Below are 24,880 nucleotides of genomic sequence, written 5' to 3' on the forward strand. Positions count from 1 at the left end.
AGCAGGGGCACAGTGTAGACAGAGGACATAGAACCTCACTAGGGGAGGACAGCAGGGGCACAGTGTAGACAGGGGACATAGAACCTCACTGGGGGAGGACAGCAGGGACACAGTGTAGACAGGGGACATAGAACCTCACTAGGGGAGGACAGCAGGGACACAGTGTAGACAGGGGACATAGAACCTCACTGGGGAGGACAGCAGGGGCACAGTGTAGACAGAGGACATAGAACCTCACTGGGGACGACAGCAGGGACACAGTGTAGACAGAGGACATAGAGCCTCATCGGAATTAAAAATAATGAAAGTGATATTTTTAATGTCCTGATTCTGTCCTGTTGGGTTGGCCGTCTCCTTCTCCTCCAGGGAATGCTCTTCCTGCACAACAGCGTCATTGTGTCCCACGGAAACCTCAAGTCCTGCAACTGTGTGGTGGACAGCCGCTTCGTTCTGAAGATCACCGACTACGGACTGGCCAGCTTCCGCGGAGTGGTGGAGTTGGAGGATTCTCACGCTTTTTTTGCCAGTAAGATGGAACATCTCCGCTCAGGAGATCATTGCCCGACGTGACATGTGATTGGAGGCAGCTAAAGGACGACCCCAATTGTACCACAATTACCGAAATGTTTGAACCTCAAAATTCCTGACAGTCAGTACCAGGACAGGGTCTACCAGGGCAAAGATCCAGAACTGTTCCCCCTGCCCCAGTAAAACCATTCTTTGCACCCTTGGTTCACTGCGCCGGGGCAGCGGCCCCTCCTGTCCCCCCTGCCCACCCTTTTTGACAGTACTGATGGTTATCATCAAACTGACCCCTGACCCTAGGCCCGTTCTTTACACAAGTCCTGACTCAGATGTCTTTGACCATTCAAAGTGTGTCCTTCTATTGAACTTCTGGTACAGCCTTTCTCGACCAGGGTTCCGTGGAAGATCGGGGTTGCTGCAGAAACTGCTTGGGGTTCCTTGAGCAATTTCTGCCTCTCAGATGAGTAACTCCTGACATTAGTGACCTTATTATATATCTATAAGTGGGGATTCTTCCTACTGACCCTAAATGTAAAGAGCATTCTTCCCACTGACCATCACCATGATGTACCATGAGCTGGAGATATAGGAGACCACAAAGGTATTTCAAGGGTTTCTCCATGTTAAAGGTAGAAGGTAGAAGGCCTAGAGAAACTCCCAGCATTGTGGCAGGTGCTCCTCCATAGGCTTATTGCATATTTCTACTCGGCTATGTGGAAAAACGGAGTCCAAGTTGAGCTTCGAAGGGAAGGGAAAGGGATGTTATTAGGATATCAAAGTCTTCTCACCATTCTGAGGCAGTCCCTTATCCATTGTTGTTATAGAGAGGCTATGGACCGCTCCGGAGCTCCTCCGCATGGAATCCCCCGATCCTCAGGGGACCCAGAAAGGAGACGTCTACAGCTTTGGCATTATACTTCAGGAGATCGCTCTCAGAAACGGGGTCTTCTACATGGACAGCGCCGACTACAGCCCCAAAGGTGGGTCTCCTGACCAGGGTGCTAACCCCACCACCAGACAGCGGGGTTTAGTAGATTGTGGTTCCTCTTTCTTCTGTAATTTCACAAACTCTCTGAATTTTCCTTTCAGAAATTATAGACCGAGTTAAGAGCCAGGAGAAGCCATACTTCCGACCGTCCACAAACCTATACTGCCATATCCAGGAACTAGGGGTGCTCATGCAGAGGTGCTGGGCAGAGGACCCTCTAGACAGGCCAGACTTCAATCAGATTAAAGTTCTGCTACGAAAGTTCAACAGGTGATGATCTGCATTCTGGGAATGCCTCTGGCCTGATCTTCCACTCACACCATACAAGAGGTCAACTAACATTCCCCACCAGTCTGAACCACTAACACCATACAAGAGGTCAACTAACATTCCCCACCAGTCTGAACCACTAACACCATACAAGAGGACGAGTAACATTCCCCACCAGTCTGAACCACTAACACCATACAAGAGGACGAGTAACATTCCCCACCAGTCTGAACCACTAACACCATACAAGAGGACGAGTAACATTCCCCACCAGTCTGAACCACTAACACCATACAAGAGGACGAGTAACATTCCCCACCAGTCTGAACCACTAACACCATACAAGAGGTCAACAAACATTCCCCACCAGTCTGAACCACTAACACCATACAAGAGGACGAGTAACATTCCCCACCAGTCTGAACCACTAACACCATACAAGAGGTCAACTAACATTCCCCACCAGTCTGAACCACTAACACCATACAAGAGGACGAGTAACATTCCCCACCAGTCTGAACCACTAACACCATACAAGAGGCCAAGTAACATTCCCCACCAGTCTGAACCACTAACACCATACAAGAGGTCAACTAACATTCCCCACCAGTCTGAACCACTAACACCATACAAGAGGACGAGTAACATTCCCCACCAGTCTGAACCACTAACACCATACAAGAGGCCAAGTAACATTCCCCACCAGTCTGAACCACTAACACCATACAAGAGGTCAACTAACATTCCCCACCAGTCTGAACCACTAACACCATACAAGAGGACGAGTAACATTCCCCACCAGTCTGAACCACTAACACCATACAAGAGGTCAACTAACATTCCCCACCAGTCTGAACCACTAACACCATACAAGAGGACGAGTAACATTCCCCACCAGTTTGGGCTACTGAGTATCATTCACCACTAGCGTGGACCACTGACACCATACAAGAGGTCAACTAACATTCCCCACCAGTTTGGTCTACTGACACCACACAGGAGGTCAAATAACATTCCCCCCCATTGACACCATAAAATAGGCCAAGTATCAATCCCCAACAATGTGGACCACTGACACCATATAGGAGGTCAAGTAACATTCCCCACCAGTCTGGTCTACTGACACCAAAGAGGTAGGCAAGTGACATTTCCCACCAGTCTGGACCACTGACACCATGCAGGAGGCCAAGTAACATTCCCCACCAGTCTGGTCTACTAACACCTTACAGGTGGGAAAGTAACATTCCCCACCAGTCTAAACCACTGACACCATACAAGAGGTCAACTAGCATTCCCCACCAGTTTGGTCTACTGACACCATGCAGGAGGCCAAGTAACATTCCCCTCCACTGTGGACCATTGACACCATAAAATAGGCCAAGTAAAATTCCTCACCAGTGTGGACACCATACAGAAGGCCAACTAACATTTCCCACCAGTCTGGTCTACTGACACCATACAGGTGGGTAAGTAACATTCCCCTCCAGTCTGAACCACTGACACCATACAAGAGGTCAACTAGCATTCCCCACCAGTATGGTCTACGGACACCATAGAGGTGGACAAGTATCTACCAGTATGGAACATTGACACCATACAGGAGGCCAAGTACCATTCCCCTTCACTGTGCACCATTGACACCATAAAATAGGCCAAGTAATATTCCTCACTAGTGTGTGGACCATTGACACCATACAGGAGGCCAACTAACATTCCTCACCAGTCTGGACCATTAACACTATACAAGACATCAAGTAACATTCCCCACCAGTCTGGGCGACTGACACCATACAGGAGGCAAGGTGGTCCTATGAGTACATGGTCATGTCTGTTGGTGGTGGTCCTATGAGTACATGGTCATGTCTGTTGGTGGTCCTATGAGTACATTGTTATGTCTGTTGGTGGTCCTATGAGTACATGGTCATGTCTGTTGGTGGTCCTATGAGTACATTGTTATGTCTGTTGGTGGTCCTATGAGTACATGGTCATGTCTGTTGGTGGTCCTATGAGTACATGGTCATGTCTGTTGGTGGTCCTATGAGTACATTGTTATGTCTGTTGGTGGTCCTATGAGTACATTGTTATGTCTGTTGGTGGTGGTCCTATGAGTACATTGTTATGTCTGTTGGTGGTGGTCCTATGAGTACATCGTCATGTCTGTTGGTGGTCCTATGAGTACATGGTCATGTCTGTTGGTGGTGGTCCTATGAGTACATTGTTATGTCTGTTGGTGGTGATCCTATGTGTACATGGTCATGTCTGTTGGTGGTGGTCCTATGAGTACATGGTCATGTCTGTTGGTGGTGGTCCTATGAGTACATGGTCATGTCTGTTGGTGGTGGTCCTATGAGTACATGGTCATGTCTGTTGGTGGTGGTCCTATGAGTACATGGTCATGTATTTTGGTGGTGGTCCTATGAGTACATGGTCATGTCTGTTGGTGGTGGTCCTATGTGTACATGGTCATGTCTGTTGGTGGTGGTCCTATGAGTACGTGGTCATGTCTGTTGGTGGTGGTCCTATGAGTACATGGTCATGTCTGTTGGTGGTGGTCCTATGTGTACATGGTCATGTCTGTTGGTGGTGGTCCTATGAGTACATGGTCATGTCTGTTGGTGGTCCTGTGAGTACATGGTCATGTCTGTTGGTGGTGGTCCTATGAGTACATGGTCATGTCTGTTGGTGGTGGTCCTATGAGTACATGGTCATGTCTGTTGGTGGTGGTCCTATGAGTACGTGGTCATGTCTGTTGGTGGTGGTCCTGTGAGTACATGGTCATGTCTGTTGGTGGTGGTCCTATGAGTACATGGTCATGTCTGTTGGTGGTGGTCCTGTGAGTACATGGTCATGTCTGTTGGTGGTGGTCCTATGAGTACATGGTCATGTCTGTTGGTGGTGGTCCTATGAGTACGTGGTCATGTCTGTTGGTGGTGGTCCTATGAGTACATGGTCATGTCTGTTGGTGGTGGTCCTATGAGTACATGGTCATGTCTGTTGGTGGTGGTCCTATGAGTACGTGGTCATGTCTGTTGGTGGTGGTCCTATGAGTATGTGGTCATGTCTGTTGGTGGTGGTCCTATGAGTACATGGTCATGTCTGTTGGTGGTGGTCCTGTGAGTACATGGTCATGTCTGTTGGTGGTGGTCCTATGTGTACATGGTCATGTCTGTTGGTGGTCCTGTGAGTACATGGTCATGTCTGTTGGTGGTGGTCCTATGAGTACATGGTCATGTCTGTTGGTGGTGGTCCTGTGAGTACGTGGTCATGTCTGTTGGTGGTGGTCCTATGAGTACATGGTCATGTCTGTTGGTGGTGGTCCTATGAGTACATGGTCATGTCTGTTGGTGGTGGTCCTATGAGTACATGGTCATGTCTGTTGGTGGTGGTCCTATGAGTACGTGGTCATGTCTGTTGGTGGTGGTCCTATGAGTACATGGTCATGTCTGTTGGTGGTGGTCCTATGAGTACGTGGTCATGTCTGTTGGTGGTGGTCCTATGAGTACATGGTCATGTCTGTTGGTGGTGGTCCTATGAGTACGTGGTCATGTCTGTTGGTGGTGGTCCTATGAGTACATGGTCATGTCTGTTGGTGGTGGTCCTATGAGTACATGGTCATGTCTGTTGGTGGTGGTCCTATGAGTACATGGTCATGTCTGTTGGTGGTGGTCCTATGAGTACATGGTCATGTCTGTTGGTGGTGGTCCTATGAGTACATGGTCATGTCTGTTGGTGGTGGTCCTATGAGTACGTGGTCATGTCTGTTGGTGGTGGTCCTATGAGTACATGGTCATGTCTGTTGGTGGTGGTCCTATGAGTACGTGGTCATGTCTGTTGGTGGTGGTCCTATGAGTACGTGGTCATGTCTGTTGGTGGTGGTCCTATGAGTACGTGGTCATGTCTGTTGGTGGTGGTCCTATGAGTACATGGTCATGTCTGTTGGTGGTGGTCCTATGAGTACGTGGTCATGTCTGTTGGTGGTGGTCCTATGAGTACATGGTCATGTCTGTTGGTGTTGGTCCTATGAGTACGTGGTCATGTCTGTTGGTGGTGGTCCTATGAGTACATGGTCATGTCTGTTGGTGGTGGTCCTATGAGTACATGGTCATGTCTGTTGGTGGTGGTCCTATGAGTACATGGTCATGTCTGTTGGTGGTGGTCCTATGAGTACATGGTCATGTCTGTTGGTGGTCCTATGTGTACATGGTCATGTCTGTTGGTGGTGGTCCTCTGAGTACATGGTCATGTCTGTTGGTGGTGGTCCTATGAGTACGTGGTCATGTCTGTTGGTGGTGGTCCTATGAGTACATGGTCATGTCTGTTGGTGGTGGTCCTGTGAGTACATGGTCATGTCTGTTGGTGGTGGTCCTATGAGTACATGGTCATGTCTGTTGGTGGTGGTCCTATGAGTACGTGGTCATGTCTGTTGGTGTTGGTCCTATGAGTACATGGTCATGTCTGTTGGTGGTGGTCCTATGAGTACATGGTCATGTCTGTTGGTGGTGGTCCTATGAGTACGTGGTCATGTCTGTTGGTGGTGGTCCTATGAGTACATGGTCATGTCTGTTGGTGGTGGTCCTATGAGTACGTGGTCATGTCTGTTGGTGGTGGTCCTATGAGTACGTGGTCATGTCTGTTGGTGGTGGTCCTATGAGTACGTGGTCATGTCTGTTGGTGGTGGTCCTATGAGTACATGGTCATGTCTGTTGGTGGTGGTCCTATGAGTACGTGGTCATGTCTGTTGGTGGTGGTCCTATGAGTACATGGTCATGTCTGTTGGTGTTGGTCCTATGAGTACGTGGTCATGTCTGTTGGTGGTGGTCCTATGAGTACATGGTCATGTCTGTTGGTGGTGGTCCTATGAGTACATGGTCATGTCTGTTGGTGGTGGTCCTATGAGTACATGGTCATGTCTGTTGGTGGTGGTCCTATGAGTACATGGTCATGTCTGTTGGTGGTCCTATGTGTACATGGTCATGTCTGTTGGTGGTGGTCCTCTGAGTACATGGTCATGTCTGTTGGTGGTGGTCCTATGAGTACGTGGTCATGTCTGTTGGTGGTGGTCCTATGAGTACATGGTCATGTCTGTTGGTGGTGGTCCTGTGAGTACATGGTCATGTCTGTTGGTGGTGGTCCTATGAGTACATGGTCATGTCTGTTGGTGGTGGTCCTATGAGTACATGGTCATGTCTGTTGGTGGTGGTCCTATGAGTACGTGGTCATGTCTGTTGGTGGTGGTCCTATGAGTACATGGTCATGTCTGTTGGTGGTGGTCCTATGAGTACATGGTCATGTCTGTTGGTGGTGGTCCTGTGAGTACATGGTCATGTCTGTTGGTGGTGGTCCTATGAGTACATGGTCATGTCTGTTGGTGGTGGTCCTGTGAGTACATGGTCATGTCTGTTGGTGGTGGTCCTATGAGTACGTGGTCATGTCTGTTGGTGGTGGTCCTGTGAGTACATGGTCATGTCTGTGGTTTGCAGGGAGAACAGCTCGAACATCTTGGACAATCTTCTCTCCCGCATGGAGCAGTATGCCAATAACCTGGAGGAGCTGGTGGAGGACCGGACGCAGGCGTACCTAGAGGAGAAACGCAAGGCCGAGGCTCTCCTCTACCAGATACTTCCCCAGTGAGTATGAGGAGACAGAGCTACCCAAACTTTGCTTCAGCGGTGCAAAGTATTTCAGGAGAGGAGAGTTATAGAAGAAGGAGCAGAGTCATCCAGCCATGCAGAGTATTTCAGGAGAGGAGTTATAGAGGAAGGAGCAGAGTCATCCAGCAGAGTATTTCAGGAGAGGAGAGTTCTGGAGGAGGGGGCAGATTCACCCAGCAGAGCAGAGTATTTCAGGAGAGGAGAGTTATAGAGGAGGGAGCAGAGTCCTCCAGCAGTGCAGAGTATTTCAGGAGAGGAGAGTTTTAGAGGAAGGAGCAGAGTCCTCCAGCCTTGCAGAGTATTTAAGGAGAAGAGAGTTATAGAGGAAGGAGCAGAGTCCCCCAGCGGTGCAGAGTATTTCAGGAGAGGAGAGTTATAGAGGAAGAAGCAGAGTCCTCCAGCAGTGCAGATTATTTCAGGAGAGGAGAGATAGAGGAAGGAGCAGAATCCTCCAGCAGAGTATTTCAGGAGAGGAGAGTTCTGGAGGAAGGAGCAGAGTATTTCAGGAGAGGAGAGTTATAGAGGAAGGAGCAGAGACCTCCAGCAGAGCAGAGTATTTCAGGAGAGGAGAGTTATAGAGGAAGGAGCAGAGACCTCCAGCAGAGCAGAGTATTTCAGGAGAGGAGAGTTATAGAGGAAGGAGCAGAGTCCTCCAGCAGAGCAGAGTATTTCAGGAGAGGAGAGTTATAGAGGAAGGAGCAGAGACCTCCAGCAGAGCAGAGTATTTCAGGAGAGGAGAGTTCTGGAGGAAGGAGCAGAGTATTTTAGGAGAGGAGAGTTATAGAGGAAGGAGCAGAGACCTCCAGCAGAGCAGAGTATTTCAGGAGAGGAGAGTTCTGGAGGAAGGAGCAGATTCATCCAGCAGAGCAGAGTATTTCAGGAGAGGAGAGTTCTGGAGGAAGGAGCAGAGTATTTCAGGAGAGGAGAGTTATAGAGGAAGGAGCAGAGACCTCCAGCAGAGCAGAGTATTTCAGGAGAGGAGAGTTCTGGAGGAAGGAGCAGAGTATTTCAGGAGAGGAGAGTTCTGGAGGAAGGAGCAGAGTCCTCCAGTAGAGCAGAGTATTTCCAGAGAGGAGAGTTCTGGAGGAAGGAGCAGAGTATTTGAGGAGAGGAGAGTTCTGGAGGAAGGAGCAGAGTATTTCAGGAGAGGAGAGTTCTGGAGGAAGGAGCAGAGTATTTCAGGAGAGGAGAGTTCTGGAGGAAGGAGCAGAGTCCTCCAGTAGAGCAGAGTATTTCCGGAGAGGAGAGTTCTGGAGGAAGGAGCAGAGTATTTCCGGAGAGGAGAGTTCTGGAGGAAGGAGCAGAGTATTTCAGGAGAGGAGAGTTCTGGAGGAAGGAGCAGAGTATTTGAGGAGAGGAGAGTTCTGGAGGAAGGAGCAGAGTATTTGAGGAGAGGAGAGTTCTGGAGGAAGGAGCAGAGTATTTGAGGAGAGTTCTGGAGGAAGGAGCAGAGTATTTCAGGAGAGGAGAGTTCTGGAGGAAGGAGTGGAGTATTTCAGGAGAGGAGAGTTCTGGAGGAAGGAGCAGAGTATTTCAGCAGAGGAGAGTTCTGGAGGAAGGAGCAGAGTATTTCAGGAGAGGAGAGTTCTGGAGGAAGGAGCAGAGTATTTCAGGAAAGCAGAGTATTTCAGGAGAGGAGAGTTCTGGAGGAAGGAGCGGAGTATTTCAGGAGAGGAGAGTTATAGAGGAAGGAGCAGAGTCCTCCAGCAGTGCAGAGTATTTCAGGAGAGGAGAGTTCTGGAGGAAGGAGCAGAGTATTTCAGGAGAGGAGAGTTCTGGAAGAAGGAGCAGAGTATTTGAGGAGAGGAGAGTTCTGGAGGAAGGAGCAGAGAATTTGAGGAGAGGAGAGTTCTGGAGGAAGGAGCAGAGTATTTGAGGAGAGTTCTGGAGGAAGGAGCAGAGTATTTGAGGAGAGGAGAGTTCTGGAGGAAGGAGCAGAGTATTTCAGGAGAGGAGAGTTCTGGAGGAAGGAGTGGAGTATTTCAGGAGAGGAGAGTTCTGGAGGAAGGAGAAGAGTATTTCAGCAGAGGAGAGTTCTGGAGGAAGGAGCAGAGTATTTCAGGAGAGGAGAGTTCTGGAGGAAGGAGCAGAGTATTTCAGGAAAGCAGAGTATTTCAGGAGAGGAGAGTTCTGGAGGAAGGAGCGGAGTATTTCAGGAGAGGAGAGTTATAGAGGAAGGAGTAGAGTCCTCCAGCAGTGCAGAGTATTTCAGGAGAGGAGAGTTCTGGAGGAAGGAGCAGAGTATTTCAGGAGAGGAGAGTTCTGGAGGAAGGAGCAGAGTATTTGAGGAGAGGAGAGTTCTGGAGGAAGGAGCAGAGTATTTGAGGAGAGGAGAGTTCTGGAGGAAGGAGCAGAGTATTTGAGGAGAGGAGAGTTCTGGAGGAAGGAGCAGAGTATTTCAGGAGAGGAGAGTTCTGGAGGAAGGAGCAGAGTATTTCAGGAGAGGAGAGTTCTGGAGGAAGGAGCAGAGTATTTGAGGAGAGGAGAGTTCTGGAGGAAGGAGCAGAGTATTTCAGGAGAGGAGAGTTCTGGAGGAAGGAGTGGAGTATTTCAGGAGAGGAGAGTTCTGGAGGAAGGAGCAGAGTATTTCAGCAGAGGAGAGTTCTGGAGGAAGGAGCAGAGTATTTCAGGAGAGGAGAGTTCTGGAGGAAGGAGCAGAGTATTTCAGGAAAGCAGAGTATTTCAGGAGAGGAGAGTTCTGGAGGAAGGAGCAGAGTCCTCCAGCAGTGCAGAGTATTTCAGGAGAGGAGAGTTCTGGAGGAAGGAGCAGAGTATTTCAGGAGAGGAGAGTTCTGGAGGAAGGAGTGGAGTATTTCAGGAGAGGAGAGTTCTGGAGGAAGGAGCAGAGTATTTCAGCAGAGGAGAGTTCTGGAGGAAGGAGCAGAGTATTTCAGGAGAGGAGAGTTCTGGAGGAAGGAGCAGAGTATTTCAGGAAAGCAGAGTATTTCAGGAGAGGAGAGTTATAGAGGAAGGAGCAGAGTCCTCCAGCAGTGCAGAGTATTTCAGGAGAGGAGAGTTCTGGAGGAAGGAGCAGAGTATTTGAGGAGAGGAGAGTTCTGGAGGAAGGAGCAGAGTATTTGAGGAGAGGAGAGTTCTGGAGGAAGGAGCAGAGTATTTGAGGAGAGTTCTGGAGGAAGGAGCAGAGTATTTGAGGAGAGGAGAGTTCTGGAGGAAGGAGCAGAGTATTTCAGGAGAGGAGAGTTCTGGAGGAAGGAGTGGAGTATTTCAGCAGAGGAGAGTTCTGGAGGAAGGAGCAGAGTATTTCAGGAGAGGAGAGTTCTGGAGGAAGGAGCAGAGTATTTCAGGAAAGCAGAGTATTTCAGGAGAGGAGAGTTCTGGAGGAAGGAGCGGAGTATTTCAGGAGAGGAGAGTTATAGAGGAAGGAGCAGAGTCCTCCAGCAGTGCAGAGTATTTCAGGAGAGGAGAGTTCTGGAGGAAGGAGCAGAGTATTTGAGGAGAGGAGAGTTCTGGAGGAAGGAGCAGAGTATTTGAGGAGAGGAGAGTTCTGGAGGAAGGAGCAGAGTATTTGAGGAGAGGAGAGTTCTGGAGGAAGGAGCAGAGTATTTGAGGAGAGGAGAGTTCTGGAGGAAGGAGCAGAGTATTTCAGGAGAGGAGAGTTCTGGAGGAAGGAGCAGAGTATTTGAGGAGAGGAGAGTTCTGGAGGAAGGAGCAGAGTATTTCAGGAGAGGAGAGTTCTGGAGGAAGGAGCAGAGTATTTCAGGAGAGGAGAGTTCTGGAGGAAGGAGCAGAGTATTTGAGGAGAGGAGAGTTCTGGAGGAAGGAGCAGAGTATTTCAGGAGAGGAGAGTTCTGGAGGAAGGAGCAGAGTATTTCAGGAGAGGAGAGTTCTGGAGGAAGGAGCAGAGTATTTCAGGAGAGGAGAGTTCTGGAGGAAGGAGCAGAGTATTTGAGGAGAGGAGAGTTCTGGAGGAAGGAGCAGAGTATTTGAGGAGAGGAGAGTTCTGGAGGAAGGAGCAGAGTATTTCAGGAGAGGAGAGTTCTGGAGGAAGGAGCAGAGTATTTCAGGAGAGGAGAGTTCTGGAGGAAGGAGCAGAGTATTTCAGGAGAGGAGAGTTCTGGAGGAAGGAGCAGAGTATTTGAGGAGAGGAGAGTTCTGGAGGAAGGAGCAGAGTATTTGAGGAGAGGAGAGTTCTGGAGGAAGGAGCAGAGTATTTCAGGAGAGGAGAGTTCTGGAGGAAGGAGCAGAGTATTTCAGGAGAGGAGAGTTCTGGAGGAAGGAGCAGAGTATTTGAGGAGAGGAGAGTTCTGGAGGAAGGAGCAGAGTATTTCAGGAGAGGAGAGTTCTGGAGGAAGGAGCAGAGTATTTGAGGAGAGGAGAGTTCTGGAGGAAGGAGCAGAGTATTTCAGGAGAGGAGAGTTCTGGACGAAGGAGCAGAGTATTTCAGGAGAGGAGAGTTCTGGAGGAAGGAGCAGAGTATTTGAGGAGAGGAGAGTTCTGGAGGAAGGAGCAGAGAATTTGAGGAGAGGAGAGTTCTGGAGGAAGGAGCAGAGTATTTGAGGAGAGTTCTGGAGGAAGGAGCAGAGTATTTGAGGAGAGGAGAGTTCTGGAGGAAGGAGCAGAGTATTTCAGGAGAGGAGAGTTCTGGAGGAAGGAGTGGAGTATTTCAGGAGAGGAGAGTTCTGGAGGAAGGAGCAGAGTATTTCAGCAGAGGAGAGTTCTGGAGGAAGGAGCAGAGTATTTCAGGAGAGGAGAGTTCTGGAGGAAGGAGCAGAGTATTTCAGGAAAGCAGAGTATTTCAGGAGAGGAGAGTTCTGGAGGAAGGAGCGGAGTATTTCAGGAGAGGAGAGTTATAGAGGAAGGAGCAGAGTCCTCCAGCAGTGCAGAGTATTTCAGGAGAGGAGAGTTCTGGAGGAAGGAGCAGAGTATTTGAGGAGAGGAGAGTTCTGGAGGAAGGAGCAGAGTATTTGAGGAGAGGAGAGTTCTGGAGGAAGGAGCAGAGTATTTGAGGAGAGTTCTGGAGGAAGGAGCAGAGTATTTGAGGAGAGGAGAGTTCTGGAGGAAGGAGCAGAGTATTTCAGGAGAGGAGAGTTCTGGAGGAAGGAGTGGAGTATTTCAGCAGAGGAGAGTTCTGGAGGAAGGAGCAGAGTATTTCAGGAGAGGAGAGTTCTGGAGGAAGGAGCGGAGTATTTCAGGAGAGGAGAGTTATAGAGGAAGGAGCAGAGTCCTCCAGCAGTGCAGAGTATTTCAGGAGAGGAGAGTTCTGGAGGAAGGAGCAGAGTATTTCAGGAGAGGAGAGTTATGGAGGAAGGAGCAGAGTATTTGAGGAGAGGAGAGTTCTGGAGGAAGGAGCAGAGTATTTGAGGAGAGGAGAGTTCTGGAGGAAGGAGCAGAGTATTTCAGGAGAGGAGAGTTCTGGAGGAAGGAGCAGAGTATTTGAGGAGAGGAGAGTTCTGGAGGAAGGAGCAGAGTATTTCAGGAGAGGAGAGTTCTGGAGGAAGGAGCAGAGTATTTCAGGAGAGGAGAGTTCTGGAGGAAGGAGCAGAGTATTTGAGGAGAGGAGAGTTCTGGAGGAAGGAGCAGAGTATTTCAGGAGAGGAGAGTTCTGGAGGAAGGAGCAGAGTATTTCAGGAGAGGAGAGTTCTGGAGGAAGGAGCAGAGTATTTGAGGAGAGGAGATTTCTGGAGGAAGGAGCAGAGTATTTGAGGAGAGGAGAGTTCTGGAGGAAGGAGCAGAGTATTTCAGGAGAGGAGAGTTCTGGAGGAAGGAGCAGAGTATTTCAGGAGAGGAGAGTTCTGGAGGAAGGAGCAGAGTATTTCAGGAGAGGAGAGTTCTGGAGGAAGGAGCAGAGTATTTGAGGAGAGGAGAGTTCTGGAGGAAGGAGCAGAGTATTTGAGGAGAGGAGAGTTCTGGAGGAAGGAGCAGAGTATTTCAGGAGAGGAGAGTTCTGGAGGAAGGAGCAGAGTATTTGAGGAGAGGAGAGTTCTGGAGGAAGGAGCAGAGTATTTGAGGAGAGGAGAGTTCTGGAGGAAGGAGCAGAGTATTTCAGGAGAGGAGAGTTCTGGAGGAAGGAGCAGAGTATTTCAGGAGAGGAGAGTTCTGGAGGAAGGAGAAGAGTATTTCAGGAGAGGAGAGTTCTGGAGGAAGGAGCAGAGTATTTGAGGAGAGGAGAGTTCTGGAGGAAGGAGCAGAGTATTTCAGGAGAGGAGAGTTCTGGAGGAAGGAGCAGAGTATTTCAGGAGAGGAGAGTTCTGGAGGAAGGAGCAGAGTATTTGAGGAGAGGAGAGTTCTGGAGGAAGGAGCAGAGTATTTGAGGAGAGGAGAGTTCTGGAGGAAGGAGCAGAGTATTTCAGGAGAGGAGAGTTCTGGAGGAAGGAGCAGAGTATTTCAGGAGAGGAGAGTTCTGGAGGAAGGAGCAGAGTATTTCAGGAGAGGAGAGTTCTGGAGGAAGGAGCAGAGTATTTGAGGAGAGGAGAGTTCTGGAGGAAGGAGCAGAGTATTTGAGGAGAGGAGAGTTCTGGAGGAAGGAGCAGAGTATTTCAGGAGAGGAGAGTTCTGGAGGAAGGAGCAGAGTATTTGAGGAGAGGAGAGTTCTGGAGGAAGGAGCAGAGTATTTCAGGAGAGGAGAGTTCTGGAGGAAGGAGCGGAGTATTTCAGGAGAGGAGAGTTATAGAGGAAGGAGCAGAGTCCTCCAGCAGTGCAGAGTATTTCAGGAGAGGAGAGTTCTGGAGGAAGGAGCAGAGTATTTCAGGAGAGGAGAGTTATGGAGGAAGGAGCAGAGTATTTGAGGAGAGGAGAGTTCTGGAGGAAGGAGCAGAGTATTTGAGGAGAGGAGAGTTCTGGAGGAAGGAGCAGAGTATTTCAGGAGAGGAGAGTTCTGGAGGAAGGAGCAGAGTATTTGAGGAGAGGAGAGTTCTGGAGGAAGGAGCAGAGTATTTCAGGAGAGGAGAGTTCTGGAGGAAGGAGCAGAGTATTTCAGGAGAGGAGAGTTCTGGAGGAAGGAGCAGAGTATTTGAGGAGAGGAGAGTTCTGGAGGAAGGAGCAGAGTATTTCAGGAGAGGAGAGTTCTGGAGGAAGGAGCAGAGTATTTCAGGAGAGGAGAGTTCTGGAGGAAGGAGCAGAGTATTTGAGGAGAGGAGATTTCTGGAGGAAGGAGCAGAGTATTTGAGGAGAGGAGAGTTCTGGAGGAAGGAGCAGAGTATTTCAGGAGAGGAGAGTTCTGGAGGAAGGAGCAGAGTATTTCAGGAGAGGAGAGTTCTGGAGGAAGGAGCAGAGTATTTCAGGAGAGGAGAGTTCTGGAGGAAGGAGCAGAGTATTTGAGGAGAGGAGAGTTCTGGAGGAAGGAGCAGAGTATTTGAGGAGAGGAGAGTTCTGGAGGAAGGAGCAGAGTATTTCAGGAGAGGAGAGTTCTGGAGGAAGGAGCAGAGTATTTGAGGAGAGGAGAGTTCTGGAGGAAGGAGCAGAGTATTTGAGGAGAGGAGAGTTCTGGAGGAAGGAGCAGAGTATTTCAGGAGAGGAGAGTTCTGGAGGAAGGAGCAGAGTATTTCAGGAGAGGAGAGTTCTGGAGGAAGGAGAAGAGTATTTCAGGAGAGGAGAGTTCTGGAGGAAGGAGCAGAGTATTTGAGGAGAGGAGAGTTCTGGAGGAAGGAGCAGAGTATTTCAGGAGAGGAGAGTTCTGGAGGAAGGAGCAGAGTATTTGAGGAGAGGAGAGTTCTGGAGGAAGGAGCAGAGTATTTGAGGAGAGGAGAGTTCTGGAGGAAGGAGCAGAGTATTTGAGGAGAGGAGAGTTCTGGAGGAAGGAGCAGAGTATTTCAGGAGAGGAGAGTTCTGGAGGAAGGAGCAGAGTATTTCAGGAGAGGAGAGTTCTGGAGGAAGGAGCAGAGTATTTCAGGAGAGGAGAGTTCTGGAGGAAGGAGCAGAGTATTTGAGGAGAGGAGAGTTCTGGAGGAAGGAGCAGAGTATTTGAGGAGAGGAGAGTTCTGGAGGAAGGAGCAGAGTATTTCAGGAGAGGAGAGTTCTGGAGGAAGGAGCAGAGTATTTGAGGAGAGTTCTGGAGGAAGGAGCAGAGTATTTGAGGAGAGGAGAGTTCTGGAGGAAGGAGCAGAGTATTTGAGGAGAGGAGAGTTCTGGAGGAAGGAGCAGAGTATTTCAGGAGAGGAGAGTTCTGGAGGAAGGAGCAGAGTATTTGAGGAGAGTTCTGGAGGAAGGAGCAGAGTATTTGAGGAGAGGAGAGTTCTGGAGGAAGGAGCAGAGTATTTGAGGAGAGGAGAGTTCTGGAGGAAGGAGCAGAGTATTTCAGGAGAGGAGAGTTCTGGAGGAAGGAGCAGAGTCCTCCAGCGGGTATAGTTATGAATAGTCATGCTGCCTCTTTCCATCCTTGTAGTTCTGTGGCGGAGCAGCTGAAGAGAGGGGAGACGGTTCAGGCCGAGGCTTTTGATAGCGTCACCATCTACTTCAGCGACATTGTCGGGTTCACGGCGCTATCGGCAGAAAGTACGCCAATGCAGGTACTCCGGAGTCACGTGATCAATACTCTCCACAAATCTCAGACCCCTCCTACCACTGTTAGATGCAGAGTTGCCCCCCTGAGAGTGTCCTCTCCTCTCCTCTCCTCTCTTCTCTCTCTCCGGAACCCTATTGGGGGAATTTCTATGAATTATCAGTTTGGTGCGGAGTGATTCTTTAGTTCTCCTGACCCCCCACGCTCCTCCTTTCCCTCTTTTGTCTTTCAGGTGGTCACGCTCTTGAATGATCTCTACACTTGTTTTGATGCCATCATAGACAACTTCGACGTCTACAAGGTAAGTCCTGCAGGCGGAGGCCTCCTTCCCTGAAGGAACGGTTCGGTTGGTCTCTTCTGGGGGTGATCGCTGTCGCTGTTTATTAGGTGGAGACGATCGGCGACGCGTACATGGTGGTGTCCGGGCTGCCGGTCCGGAATGGGAAGCTCCATGCCGGTGAGATCGCACGGATGTCTCTGGCCTTGCTGGACGCCGTCAAGACGTTTAAAATCCGACATCGTCCCACTCAGCAGCTGCGACTTCGGATAGGAATTAATACAGGTGAGGAGAGGGGGCGGGGCCAAGGATATCACCTGCTCATAGAGAACCTATGACCTTGTCCAGTCCAGACCCGGACCTCTGCAGTCACACACACTGTGACCTTCTCCATAACTAGCTGTGCTTCCGGATGTCACAGACAGGGGTCCCATATCCACTGGGAGAGAAATACAGGGGGTACCTGAGGCTTCATGGCGATGCACAAGGGGCGTACTGGAGTCACAGGATGGCACCGGGGGGGGGGGGGGGGGGGGTCTGGAGTTAGTTCCTGAGACTGGATGCTGGGTGACACAGAAATCTCAGAAGACAAAGGAGAGGCAGAAGTCATTGTTGACACAGAGAGGTCCCTGGAGACACAGGGGACACTGGAGACACAGGAGAGCAGGGGTCACTGGAGACACAGGAGGACAGGGGTCACTGGATACACAGGAGCGCAGGGGTCACTGGATACACAGGAGCGCAGGGGTCACTGGATACACAGGAGCGCAGGGGTCACTGGAGACACAGGAGTGCCGGGGTCACTGGATACACAGGAGCGCTGGGGTCACTGGAGACACATTAGTGCTGGGGTCACTGGAGATACAGAGGACACTGGAGGCACCAGAGCACAGGGGTCACTGGAGACACAGGAGTGCAGGGGTCACTGGAGACACAGGAGTGCCGGGGTCACTGGATACACAGGAGCGCTGGGGTCACTGGAGACACATTAGTGCTGGGGTCACTGGAGATACAGAGGACACTGGAGGCACCAGAGCACAGGGGTCACTGGAGACACAGGAGTGCAGGGGTCACTGGAGACACAGGAGTGCAGGGGTCACTGGAGACACAGGAGCGCTGGGGTCACTGGAGACACATTAGTGCTGGGGTCACTGGAGATACAGAGGACACTGGAGGCACCAGAGCACAGGGGTCACTGGAGACACAGGAGTGCAGGGGTCACTGGAGACACAGGAGTGCAGGGGTCACTGGAGACACAGGAGCGCTGGGGTCACTGGAGACACATTAGTGCTGGGGTCACTGGAGATACAGAGGACACTGGAGGCACCAGAGCACAGGGGTCACTGGAGACACAGGAGTGCAGGGGTCACTGGAGACACAGGAGTGCAGGGGTCACTGGAGACACAGGAGCGCTGGGGTCACTGGAGACACAGGAGCGCTGGGGTCACTGGAGACACAGGAGTGCAGGGGTCACTGGAGATACAGAGGACACTGGAGGCACCAGAGCACAGGGGTCACTGGAGACACAGGAGTACAGAAGTCACTGGAGACACAGGAGCGCTGGGGTCACTGGAGACACATGAGCGCAGGGGTCACTGGAGACGCAGGAGCACAGGGGTTACTGAAGATACAGGAGCGCAGGGGTCACTGTAGAAACAGGAACGCAGGGGTCACTGGAGACACAGGAGCACAGGGGTCACTGGAGACACAGGAGCGCAGGGGTCACTGGAGACACAGGAGCGCAGGGGTCACTGGAGACACAGGAGCGCAGGGGTCACTGGAGACACAGGAGCGCAGGGGTCACTGGAGACACAGGAGCGCAGGGGTCACTGGAGACACAGAGGACACTGGAGACATAGTTGTCACTGGGTTCACTGGAGACACGGGAAACTCTGGAGACATGGGAGTGCAGGGGTCACTGGAGACACAGAGGACGCTGGAGACACCAGAACACAGGAGTCGCTGGAGACACCAGAACATTGGAGACACAGGAGGGCAGGGGTCAGTGGAGACACAGGAGGGCAGGGGTCAGTGGAGACACAGGAGGGCAGGGGTCACTGGAGACACAGGAGGGCAGGGGTCACTGGAGACACAGGGGGCAAGGGGTCACTGGAGATACAGAGGACACTGGAGACACCAGAGCACAGGAGTCACTGGAGACACCAGAACATAGGAGTCACTGGAGACATAGGAGACACGAGAGACTCTGGAGACACAGGGGTTACAGCATACACAGAGGTCGTTGCCATGCACAGGGGTCGCAGAATAATCCTTACCTCTGCAGTGGGTGGATCTGCTTACCTGGATCTGTGCGGTGTGACTTCCTCTCTCCCTCCATCACTAGTCAGGTAAGTCGGAAGGTGGCTGTGAGGAACGTCTTAGTATAGACACTTTGATAAATGAGGCTGATTATATGTCAGAAATAGGGAGGAGACCGCAGTGGTCGTGTCTTGGATTGCACTCCCGCAATGCGGAGCGGTTCCCAGATCATGGAGGAAGCGGGGGAAGGGACGGGTGCACGGAAGGCAGGAACCCCCTAGGGTCCATCATATGACCCCGTATCGTCCTCCCCGGGGGTCCCGCTCCTCATACAGCTTTGTTTCTGTCTAGGTCCCGTCTGTGCCGGAGTGGTGGGCCTGAAGATGCCCCGATATTGCCTCTTTGGAGATACGGTGAACACCGCGTCACGCATGGAGTCCAATGGGGAAGGTGAGATTGCCCGCCTGGGGGAGGGATATGAAGATGCCAACCTCTATTGCCCACTCTTGTCTTCTTCTCGTGTTTGGGGGGCAGTAGATGTTTCTTTGGGACCCTAGAAGGACTTCTTCACTTCTAGATTGCAGAGGTTCTCGGCTCGGAGAGTCTCTTCCGATGTTTAGTGAAAATGTCCCCCGAATGTCTCCATTGCTCTCCATCATGTGTGACCTGAGCGGGATCCTCCCCTCCTCCGCCCTCATGTGCTCCATGTCTTTGTGTTTTGTAGCACTGAAGATCCACGTCTCCACCGACACGCGTGACGTCTTAGAAGAGTTCAGCTGCTTTGATTTGGAACTCAGAGGTGACGTGGAGATGAAGGTAACGGACATCTTGTATTAGAGGCGTATCTAGAGCCTTCAGGACCCCGGTGCAAGGAACTATCAAGGGCCCCCCTGACCCAAGCCCAGGGTCTTTCCCACTTTACAGAGTCCCCCCTTACATCAGTGCACAGAATTCCCCCTTACATCAGAGTGCACAGAGTTCCCCCTTACATCAGAGTGCACAGAGTTCCCCCTTACATCAGAGGGCACAGAGTTCCCCCTTACATCAGTGCACAGAGTTCCCCCTTACATCAGAGGGCACAGAGTTCCCCCTTACATCAGTGCACAGAGTTCCCCCTTACATCAGAGTGCACAGAGTTCCCCCTTACATCAGAGGGCACAGAGTTCCCCCTTACATCAGTGCACAGAGTTCCCCCTTACATCAGAGGGCACAGAGTTCCCCCTTACATCAGTGCACAGAGTTCCCCCTTACATCAGAGTGCACAGAGTTCCGCCTTACATCAGAGTGCACAGAGTTCCCCCTTACATCAGAGTGCACAGAGTTCCCCTTTACATCAGGGTCAACAGAGTTCCCCCTTACATCACAGTCAACAGAGTTCCCCCTTACATCACAGTCAACAGAGTTCCCCCTTACATCAGAGTGCACAGAGTTCCCCCTTACATCACAGTGCACAGAGTTCCCCCTTACATCAGAGTGCACAGAGCTCCCCCTTATACGAGAGTCAACAGAGTTCCCCCTTACACGAGAGTCAACAGAGTTCCCCCTTACACGAGAGTCAACAGAGTTCCCCCTTACACGAGAGTCAACAGAGTTCCACTTTACACAAGAGTCAACAGAGTTCCCCCTTACATGAGAGTCAACAGAGTTCCCCCTTACATGAGAGTCAACAGAGTTCCCCCTTACACGAGAGTCAACAGAATTTCACTTTACACTAGAGTCAACAGAGTTCCCCCTTACATCAGAGTGTACAAACTTCCCCCTTACATCAGAGTGCACAGAGCTCCCCCTTACATCAGAGTGCACAGAGCTCCCCCTTATACGAGAGTCAACAGAGTTCCCCCTTACACGAGAGTCAACAGAGTTCCACTTTACACTAGAGTCAACAGAGTTCCACCTTAAATGAGAGTCAACAGAGTTCCCCCTTACACGAGAGTCAACAGAGTTCCCCCTTACACAAGAGTCAACAGAGTTCCCCCTTACATGAGAGTCAACAGAGTTCCCCCTTACATGAGAGTCAACAGAGTTCCCCCTTATACGAGAGTCAACAGAGTTCCCCCTTACACGAGAGTCAACAGAATTTCACTTTACACTAGAGTCAACAGAGTTCCCCCTTACATCACAGTGCACAGAGTTCCCCCTTACATCAGAGTGCACAGAATTCCCCCTTACATCAGAGTGCACAGAGTTCCCCCTTACATCAGAGTGCACAGAGTTCCCCCTTACATCAGAGGGCACAGAGTTCCCCCTTACATCAGTGCACAGAGTTCCCCCTTACATCAGAGGGCACAGAGTTCCCCCTTACATCAGTGCACAGAGTTCCCCCTTACATCAGAGTGCACAGAGTTCCGCCTTACATCAGAGTGCACAGAGTTCCCCCTTACATCAGAGTGCACAGAGTTCCCCTTTACATCAGGGTCAACAGAGTTCCCCCTTACATCACAGTCAACAGAGTTCCCCCTTACATCACAGTCAACAGAGTTCCCCCTTACATCAGAGTGCACAGAGTTCCCCCTTACATCACAGTGCACAGAGTTCCCCCTTACATCAGAGTGCACAGAGCTCCCCCTTATACGAGAGTCAACAGAGTTCCCCCTTACACGAGAGTCAACAGAGTTCCCCCTTACACGAGAGTCAACAGAGTTCCCCCTTACACGAGAGTCAACAGAGTTCCACTTTACACAAGAGTCAACAGAGTTCCCCCTTACATGAGAGTCAACAGAGTTCCCCCTTACACGAGAGTCAACAGAATTTCACTTTACACTAGAGTCAACAGAGTTCCCCCTTACATCAGAGTGTACAAACTTCCCCCTTACATCAGAGTGCACAGAGCTCCCCCTTACATCAGAGTGCACAGAGCTCCCCCTTATACGAGAGTCAACAGAGTTCCCCCTTACACGAGAGTCAACAGAGTTCCACTTTACACTAGAGTCAACAGAGTTCCACCTTAAATGAGAGTCAACAGAGTTCCCCCTTACACGAGAGTCAACAGAGTTCCCCCTTACACAAGAGTCAACAGAGTTCCCCCTTACATGAGAGTCAACAGAGTTCCCCCTTACATGAGAGTCAACAGAGTTCCCCCTTATACGAGAGTCAACAGAGTTCCCCCTTACACGAGAGTCAACAGAATTTCACTTTACACTAGAGTCAACAGAGTTCCCCCTTACATCACAGTGCACAGAGTTCCCCCTTACATCAGAGTGTACAAACTTCCCCCTTACATCAGAGTGCACAGAGCTCCCCCTTATACGAGAGTCAACAGAGTTCCCCCTTACACGAGAGTCAACAGAGTTCCACTTTACACTAGAGTCAACAGAGTTCCACCTTAAATGAGAGTCAACAGAGTTCCCCCTTATACGAGAGCCAACAGAGTTCCCCCTTACACGAGAGTCAACAGAGTTCCCCCGTACATGAGAGTCAACAGAGTTCACCCTTACATCAGAATCAATAGAGTTCCCCCTTACATCAGAGTCTGCAGAGTGAATAAGGTATAAGGGGGGACCCCCTTGAGCTGGCTGATTAGTAATCGGCTGAGCTTGGCTCGGGCAGTGCGCAGTGAAGTTATGGCGCTTGGCGCCTTTCCCGTAAATATGAAAGGAACTTCAAGGGGGAAGGGCTAGGATCCCCCCACAGTGGCAGGGCTCGGTCGCAAGTGGGACCTTTGTGACCCTGGTAATTATGCTCCTGTCCTGTAGACAAGTTCTACTCATTCTTCACAGCATGGGCAACGCTCCTCATATCTCAACCCATCTCTTTCCCAGGGCAAAGGCAAGGTCCGAACCTACTGGCTACTGGGCGAAAGAAGCAGCAGCAGCACCCACGGGTGACACCTTGGTGGCCTTCACCGGGGGAACAGGGCCGTGTTTGTACCTCATAGACGTCTCCACCTCACAGTGGCAATTGATACTAAGGAGGGTGGTGGTGGAGTAAACTGCCTAAAACGTGGACCAAAGCCAAGGACGGTTGGCCTTCCTCACATGTAGACGTGTGAACCAGCACACGCAACCGCGCCGTCATCGTGTATCTTAGCAACGAAAGATGGAGCAGGTGAGGGACTACAGACGCCAATGGCAAGGAGATGTCTCCTAAGTGTAGATGGTCCCCCCCCCCCCACTTGAAAGACCAGATCTGCATTGTGTCTATAGATGTTCTTCTTCAACACACTAAGTTAAGGCTTAATTATCTGAAGAAAGACGTACGTTCCTCAGAATACATTGGTGATGTCCTTGAAGAACCAAGGTCCTTCGCTGTAGAATAGCCAATGAGGACCTACAACGCCAACGAGGGCCTACAACGCCAACGAGGGCCTACAACGCCAACGAGGGCCTACAATGCCAACGAGAGCCTACAACGCCAACGAGGACCTACAACGCCAACGAGGGCCTACAACGCCAACGAGGACCTACAACGCCAACGAGGGCCTACAACGCCAACGAGGGCCTACAACGCCAACGAGGACCTACAACGCCAACGAGGGCCTACAACCCCAACGAGAGCCTACAACGCCAACGAGGGCCTACAACGCCAACGAGGGCCTACAACGCCAACGAGAGCCTACAACGCCAACGAGGACCTACAAAGCCAACGAGGACCTACAACGCCAACGAGGGCCTACAACACCAAAGTCTCTCTTCCTCCGAACTGATAAGGATGGTACTGGCCATCCCATCTACCTCACCCGAGGTCTCTCTCTATCATGGACACCTCCATCAAGACCACCCCCCTTACCTTCAGCTAGTTAAACCTTAACTTATTTCCATGTCTCTAATTCCTTGGTTCTCGAGCTTTGTGAGGGCTCAAAAGTGACTGAACACAAACAGACCAATGGACCCCACGAGCCGGAGCTCGAAGAAGAAAGAACCTCTGGTGGGAAATCTCGGCCTCCGACGCCCAAGGAAGATTTTATGGGCTACAAAATGTGAAATGGACGTTCCTGATTTACTGCTATAAATATTTCTAAATTCTCGATGTGTTATAGTATTCTTGGTTACAGATGTATTTTTGAAGCTGTGGGGTTTGGATGGAGGGGGGGGGGGGGGTGGTAAAACTGGCAAATTGTATCAAATTCTTACCGCAATTTTCTTTTCCAGGCGCGAGTCCATGGCAGCATACAGTACTATAGTATGCTGGCGCCAGGAAAATGGAAAATTGTATAAAATAGTTACCATAATTTTCCTATCCTGGTCCCAGTCCATGGCAGATATTATACCACATGTATGCCGCCATGTTGGCGCCTGGAAACGGAAAACTGTATCAAATACTTACTATAATTTTACTTTACTGGTACCAGTCCGTGGCAGATAGTACCACATGTATGCCGCCATTTTGACACCAGGAAAGTGGAAAATTGTATCAAATATTTACCGTAATTATTCTTTCCTGGTACCAGTCCATGGCAGATGGTACCACATGTATGCCTCCATGTTGGCGCTAGGAAAGTGGAAAACTGTATTAAATACTTACCGTAATTTTCCTTATCTGGTACCAATCCATAGCAGTTACTACCACATGTATGCTGCCATGTTGGCGCCAGGAAATGGAAAGCTGTATCAAATACTTACTGTAATTTTACTTTACTGGTACCAGTCCATGGCAGATAGTACCACATGTATGCCGCCATTTTGACACCAGGAAAGTGGAAAATTGTATCAAATATTTACCGTAATTATTCTTTCCTGTTACCAATGCATGGCAGATGGTACTACATGTATGCCGCCATGTTGGCGCTAGGAAAGTGGAAAACTGTATTAAATACTTACCGTAATTTTACTTTCCTGGTACCAACCGATGGCAGTTGTTACCACGTGTATGCCGCCATGTTGGTGCTGGGAAAATAGAAAATGTTATCAAATACTTCCCGTAATTTTCCTTATCTGGTACCAATACATGGCAGTTACTACCACATGTATGCCGCCATGTTGGTGCCAGGAAATGGAAAACTGTATTAAATACTTACTGTAATTTTACTTTCCTGATACCAACCCATGGCATATAGTACCACATGTATGCCGCCATGTTGATGCCAGGAAAGTGGAAAATTGTAGCAAATATGTACCGTAATTATTCTTTCCTGTTACTAAACCATGGCAGATGGTACCACATGTATGCCTCCATGTTGGCACTAGGAAAGTGGAAAACTGTATTAAATACTTACCGTAATTTTCCTTATCTGGTACCAATCCATAGCAGTTACTACCACATGTATGCTGCCATGTTGGCGCCAGGAAAGTGGAAAACTGTATTAAATACTTACCGTAATTTTACTTTCCTGGTACCAACCGATGGCAGATTTTACCACGTGTATGCCGCCATGTTGGTGCCGGGAAAATAGAAAATGTTATCAAATACTTCCCGTAATTTTCCTTATCTGGTACCAATACATGGCAGTTAATACCACATGTATGCCGCCATGTTGGTGCCAGGAAATAGAAAACTCTATCAAATACTTACTGTAA

At 50.2% G+C, this 24,880-nt stretch overlaps 1 protein-coding gene across 1 annotated transcript in view; it reads left to right on the top strand.

Annotated features, from left to right (window-relative positions):
- LOC143973851 (atrial natriuretic peptide receptor 1-like) overlaps positions 1–23,391 on the top strand; it is a 157,559-nt gene extending 134,168 nt beyond the window's left edge. Inside the window, exons 13-22 of the mRNA XM_077474711.1 lie at positions 367–526; positions 1,350–1,505; positions 1,615–1,783; positions 7,264–7,410; positions 15,776–15,899; positions 16,125–16,193; positions 16,280–16,454; positions 18,780–18,878; positions 19,153–19,244; positions 22,187–23,391. Coding sequence (XP_077330837.1) covers positions 367–526; positions 1,350–1,505; positions 1,615–1,783; positions 7,264–7,410; positions 15,776–15,899; positions 16,125–16,193; positions 16,280–16,454; positions 18,780–18,878; positions 19,153–19,244; positions 22,187–22,252 — 1,257 coding nt within the window. The 3' untranslated portion in view covers positions 22,253–23,391. The remainder of the gene's footprint in view (positions 1–366; positions 527–1,349; positions 1,506–1,614; positions 1,784–7,263; positions 7,411–15,775; positions 15,900–16,124; positions 16,194–16,279; positions 16,455–18,779; positions 18,879–19,152; positions 19,245–22,186) is intronic.
- The last annotated feature ends 1,489 nt before the right edge of the window (positions 23,392–24,880 follow it).

The sequence above is a fragment of the Lithobates pipiens genome, unplaced genomic scaffold (genome assembly GCF_037356315.1).
Source record: "Lithobates pipiens isolate NorthernLeopardFrog02 unplaced genomic scaffold, aLitPip1_a1.2 Scaffold_124, whole genome shotgun sequence".
Taxonomy (NCBI): Eukaryota; Metazoa; Chordata; class Amphibia; order Anura; family Ranidae; genus Lithobates; species Lithobates pipiens.